At 38.0% G+C, this 6000-nt stretch overlaps 1 protein-coding gene across 1 annotated transcript; it reads left to right on the top strand.

The window, feature by feature from the left end:
• The first annotated feature begins 1552 nt into the window (after window positions 1-1552).
• Window positions 1553-3920, top strand: mxtx1 (mix-type homeobox gene 1). The gene is made up of 3 exons (XM_027010589.3): window positions 1553-1933; window positions 2423-2607; window positions 3023-3920. Exons 1-3 carry the CDS (start codon window positions 1912-1914, stop codon window positions 3776-3778), a joined length of 963 nt encoding a protein of 320 aa, XP_026866390.3. The 5' UTR covers window positions 1553-1911; the 3' UTR covers window positions 3779-3920.
• Window positions 3921-6000: the final 2080 nt, after the last annotated feature.

The raw sequence follows: 6000 nt of genomic DNA, 5'->3' as shown, positions 1-6000 counted from the left end.
CTTTCCTCTGTTCTGACCACCTTATTACCCTGTTGGGGGCAGGGTAATGCTCTTACATCTTAATAGTCCTATTAATCATTTACCAACTAGCCATCCATGTTCTCCTTTTGTTTAGGCAATGTTTCTTTTATGATCAAGCTGTAAGTAAGACAAAATGAAAAAAAAAAAAAAGATCCATTCATGGTTTTTATTTTCACTGAGAGCTGTTAAGTGTCTTGCTAATGTTAGTTAAAACTTTTGGCAGGTCTCTTGTTCTGTTGATTAAAATGCCTGACTCCACACTCATAGCAAAAAAAAAACCTCACTGTTTGTGATTAACGTTTTCCTCTAGGTCAGTATATAAAGGCTTCACTAGTGTTACTATGGACCTTTCTACATAATGTAAATTTGCAAAGTTATACTTGCATAAATTCAGCTATTTTCAGTTGAATTCCCATAGTCAAATGGACATGTCCCCTTGTAAATTTATGCTTGCACAACGGTATAATAATCTATTATGTGGACGCAACATATATAGAAACAGTTCTCACATAACAAAACACAAAAGCGCACATAAGTGAACACATGGGACACATCAATGCTAAAAAATAATCAATAACCTAGAAACTGCAATTATTGCCCTTCCTCCATCTTCAATCCTGGAAATCATCAACGTATTTGTCAGACGTCCTTATTTAAGACCAAAAATTATGTGAAAATATATGCACAGATTCGTTCTTAAATTTTGAAGAACTTGCCTCATTCGATAGTTTTCTCGTATTTAGAAAGTTCGCTTTACTTGAATAAATTAGCTTATGTTTTGTTTTTTGTTTTTTTTGTTTTTGTTTGTTTTGGGTTTTGTTTTTTTGTTTTTTGTTTTGCTCAATTCGAATATAGAAACTGAACTTGGTGAATATATGCGCCTCTACGTCAAACCTATTGCGATTACCCTCGACATCTAAATCCGTAATCCGATTTACCCTACCCGGGTGCACTGCGATGTTGAACATCGCAATACTGCCCATTGACTTTATAGGCTATATATATAATCCAAAAAACCATCAATGATTACATCTTCGCAACATTTAATAATTCGCGATGGTAATATCAGTCGCTGTCCATAGAAAATTATAACCCCTGACTGCAACATTTCCTTTCATGCTAACTATTCCATATTCTCTCTCGTGACTCTTGCCTTGAATCCCGTTTTTGTCATTCACCGTCATGTACTGTCATATAAATCCATATCTTTATTTATGTGGCGGAACAGATTTCACGGTGTAAACTTTGAGCAACTTTTATTTTCCATTTCTTGGATTCAGCAGTTAATTCCATGATGTTTTCGGTTATTGACTCTGAAAGTATATAATTACTCGTTTACCCTTTGACTGAATTTTATAACGATAACAAGACAAAAGGTCATTTTGGGACCATGAAATATTCTAATTCAGAATTTTCATGAATGTGCTCTCTTGCACAAATAGAACTGAATTTGTCAGACGTACAATAAACTAAGAGAATGTTGCAAAAGTGTTATTTCATGAGGCCCATTTTTAGCTCTGAAATTATGACTTTTATATGCCTGTGATGTAGCATTATACTATATAACTGACCATGAACATGTAGGATCATATACAGCTGACTAGTTGGTTGTGATGAGGTAAGGCACATTAGTAGCCCACTGAGGTGTGCTTGAGAAGTGCCCCCTTTTACCCCTCCTAATCGCAATCATCTTCCAAGCAGGTCGCTCAATAAGCACTTCTGTGGAGGGGAGTGAGGAGTCATGGGATAGGGTCTGGGGGCACAAGTATAAAAAGGTTTAAGGAGGGATCACAAATCAAACCCCTTGGGAGCATCAGAAGAAAGGGGCCTTAATTTCCAGCATTGGGAAACCAGCAACCAGCATGCATTAAGAAACTTGAAGGGCACAGTATGTGGAAAGGCACCAATATGGGTAAGTAAAATACTACTTTGTTTGTGAATTTAAAGTTTATTGCAGTACACTGACATCATACATCTTAAAACCCATACCAAGTGTACTTAGATTTCTGATTACCTTGTAAATACTAAGTCCTTTGCAGTAGGCCTAGCTGGTAATACGGTAAGATAATTCCATGTTACTTTAATCAAATGTTTATTTTAGAGTTATAACTCAAGGTGTGCATTTCATGTGACATCTTAGGAAATTATTTACTGGCCAGCCAAATTTATTTGTTTAATTCTAAATGTCATGGATTTGCATGTTTAGGTTTTTTAGCTATTGTTGCATTTAATTATCACACTTGCATGCTTATCATTATATTGTAATGGAGGTGCCAAATTTGAAATTCAGGGCAAGTGATACAGTAAAAATATCAGTAAAACATTAATCTACTATCAGCAGTGGTGACAACCGATTGCTCAGTGTTTTGGCTTCAGGCTGACGTTTTGTCCTTGCTTACAGAAACATCTCGACAGACTTCTGTCAGTGCAACCACATCACGGAGTGCCAGCCGCAGGAAAAGGACAAGTTTCTCTAAAGAGCACGTGGAACTTCTTCGAGCTACCTTCGAGACAGACCCGTACCCGGGCATCAGCCTCAGAGAGAGTTTGTCACAGTCAACAGGCCTGCCTGAGTCTCGCATCCAGGTACACTACGCAATTAAGTACAGCACTACACACATGTTTAGTAGCCTCTTCCCATACATATACACACACAAACTGGTATGCTTATAGGATATTTAAATTAAAGTGCAGCTTGGATCCAGTTGCTGATAGTTTTATCAACATCTCTGTTTATACTACTTGCACAGAGATGATGCAAGTCTGAGTTTATCTTTGGTTTTCTTTGGCATACTGTTCAATACGTCAACAGAGGAGACACCAACACAGATAACCATTAATGCTTTGACTATATTCTGCTATGGCAGGATGTCATTTGAAAATGATTAACCTGAACCTTCTCACAGAACTTTTCTTATCTAGTGCATTCAGTAGCTACCTCTAATCTCATGACTGTATTCTTATGTAGCTAAGTAACATTATCTTTCTTCTCTTTCAATAGGTTTGGTTCCAGAATAGGAGGGCACGTACACTGAAATGCAAGAGTGCCAAAAAGGCTTTGTGGCAGACTGACTCTGTTTCACCAGTTTACACAGCTACCCAGAGTCCACCAGCTCAACCACATTCCAGCACAAAAGAGGGAAGGGAAGACTGCATGCCAGGTCTTCTATCACCCCTTGTCCCACTTGTGCACCCCGTTCAGATTAAGGAGGAGATAGAAGAGGACTGTTACTACAGATTTTGGCCTGCTCCTTCGAATGTTTGTTATGATTCAGGCTATGCCACCCCTTCATATCGCCACCACCAAGGCAGATCTGTAAACTCACATTCTAGCCCCATGCTTTTGAGCTCTGAGCAGGTGACTGCAAACTGGCCTTTGCGGTATGATCGGGAGTCACCGGTCCATTCTATATGGAGCCCCTCTCACAGCTCCAGCTCTAGTCAGGGCTTTTACTACCCCCTTACTACCCCCAAGCAGCAGTACAGCCCCACCCTTCAGTCTATGGTCTTCTCTACCCCAGACTCAGGGCCCTGGGACAGAGGTCAGGTGTGCACCCCAGCCTCCAGCTCCTTCTGTTTACAAGATCCAAAAATGTCTGAAGTGGGCAACCAGCAAGACAAGGTCCTCCATCATGGACCAGTGCCTGAGTTGCCTGCACTCTCTCTGCAGGAAATTCTGGGGGAGCTGCAAGGAGACTGGTGGGAAGGAGACAGCCTCAATAACCACCCGACTGAGACCAAGATAATGTATTATTAAATAAGATCCACTTCTCCCTATTGCTTACTACTTCAGAACAGGTTTAAGTGTTAAAGCATTCTAATCATATTTATTATATTTATTTTCATTTGTTATATTTATCTCATGATTTGTTTCATTTAAATACTAGAATCTCATGCTGTTATGAATATGGTTAGCAAGCATCTTTCCTTCCATATTTATTTACTGCACAAATATTTTCATATTACTATATGATAATGTAAGTTAACATCTTCTTGTTATTCTTCTTACTATTACTATATAAGAATGAGATGTTAGCTTTAACTATTTTCATATTTATTTATTGTCATGTAAGCTAACTGTCTTGGTGCCATTGTTCGCCTAAGCCTTAAAATTAATACGATCACAATTAAAAGTGCTGGGGATGCCTATGCAAAATAATTTTTTTTTTTTGTACTGATCTGAATCCCTGAACTATAAGATTAGTTTTTCCAACTTTGCAAATATACACACTGATTTGCTTTCTACCTTTTCTCTAGTTATCTCTACTTATCCTTGCATAGTTATCTTGCTGCATTTGTATTCAAATAAAGGCTTAACAAATATTTTTTCCCTTCTCTGCCTGAGGTTTGCACAATGTTTTGTAAGGTTTGCAAAATTTGTCCACCTTCTCATTAGTTAATTTTGGTGATAGTGCATGTGTTCAAATTAAATTACATAGTTTGTCAAGACAAGAAACATTTAAAAAGGAGGTAGGGCTGTGATACTGTCTGTGATAAGGAAAGACAACAGCACAAATACCTTACTCAAAGAATACACATATTGTATGCATTATACATATTATACATGTTAGAGAGACCAGACAAGGGCACAGGCTATTTACACATATTCAAGAGAATTTAGGCATTTTAGAGATTATAAAATAAGTATGTGATAAATGAAGAGAGTAAGAGCTAATGTAACAGAGCCAAACATTTTGAATATGTGAATGTGTGCTTATGAACAGAGACTGAGGAAACATAATTATCTATTATTTATAGCATATTGGAGAGTTATGGACATTGTACAGTTACATACTTTGTGTTTACATGGGAATTGGGTGCCAGTAATAGAAGTAAGTGAGTGCACTTAATAAGCGTTGTACTTAATAGGCGCTACAGTTCTGGGCGGAAAAATGTTTGCATGTCTTTTTGTGCTGGCCTCGATGGCTCTGTCTTTTATATTCAATAGAAGTGGCTGGAAGACGTGGTGTCCAGGGTGAGGAGGGTCAACTATAATCTTGCCAGCATGGTTTGTAAACCAATGACCTGAGGCATTGGGGGACTTCAGCTGATGATTCTCTCCAGTCTACTGACTATGTACTGGAGTGTGGTTCAGTCCTGTGAGGTGTAGAATTCAAACCAGATAGTTGTTGATAAGGTGAAGATACTGGATCTTCAGGGCCTGTGGTGGGTTGGATTTCTTCAACTGCCACAGAAAGAACATACCAACTTCCACATTAAACTGAACATGTGAAAGGACTAATCTAAACTAATCTAAAATGCTTGTTTTCCATTTGTTAGCATACCATGCCAACTTTACCTAATTTTCACTATATGTGGAAGTCTTAGAGAAGCCTTAATAATATCTAACAGGAAATCTAAATCAGAATTGTGTTCATTATGCATTTCTGATGCTTTCACTGTAGGTTTTCCCACTAAATAATTTATACCCAGTGAAATAGGCTATAGGCTATTATGGTGCTCTTGAATGTATTACAGTTCTCGAATGCCATGGGTTGAGTTTTCCTTTCACATGTTAAGTTTAAAGTTGAAATTGGTATAATATAGAAGAAGAACAGAGATATGTGTCATGTCTCAGCCTCCAACCAGAGTCCAGAAAACTACATTCCCCAGAATTCTCCAGTTTCCATTCATGATTATTAGTTTCACCCTTGTCTAGTTTATCCACATGTCTCTGTTTTCAAATATCTTCCACATCCTGTTTGTCTTTGTGAAGTCTCTTTGTTAAGCCGTCTTGTTTCTAAGATAATTCCTCATTGTACTTTTACATTTGTGTTTTGACCCATACCTGTTACTCTTTTGTTGCCTTTTTGCCTGCCCCTAGTCTGGTTTGTTTGCATGGTCTGTTACATATGTTAATATATTAATCCTATTGAAATTCACCTGTGTACAACTCTGCCTCTTACTGCAAAGTCTTACAGAAGATTTCGCAATTGTGCGGAGTAGGCAGGGTCCGGATCTGTTCCGGACACCCTACAT

The sequence above is a fragment of the Electrophorus electricus genome, chromosome 12, assembly GCF_041902795.1.
Source record: "Electrophorus electricus isolate QZ-2024a chromosome 12, ASM4190279v1, whole genome shotgun sequence".
NCBI lineage: Eukaryota > Metazoa > Chordata > Actinopteri > Gymnotiformes > Gymnotidae > Electrophorus > Electrophorus electricus.
Note: the sequence above shows the minus strand (reverse complement) of the source record. Positions and strands in the feature narration are given on the sequence as shown.

Coding starts and splice junctions, on each gene's coding strand:
- mxtx1 (XM_027010589.3), top strand. CDS start 1,912: ATGTGGAAAGGCACCAATATGG. Junction 1,934..2,422: donor GTGGAAAGGCACCAATATGG/GTAAGTAAAATA, acceptor CCTTGCTTACAG/AAACATCTCGACAGACTTCT. Junction 2,608..3,022: donor TGCCTGAGTCTCGCATCCAG/GTACACTACGCA, acceptor CTCTTTCAATAG/GTTTGGTTCCAGAATAGGAG.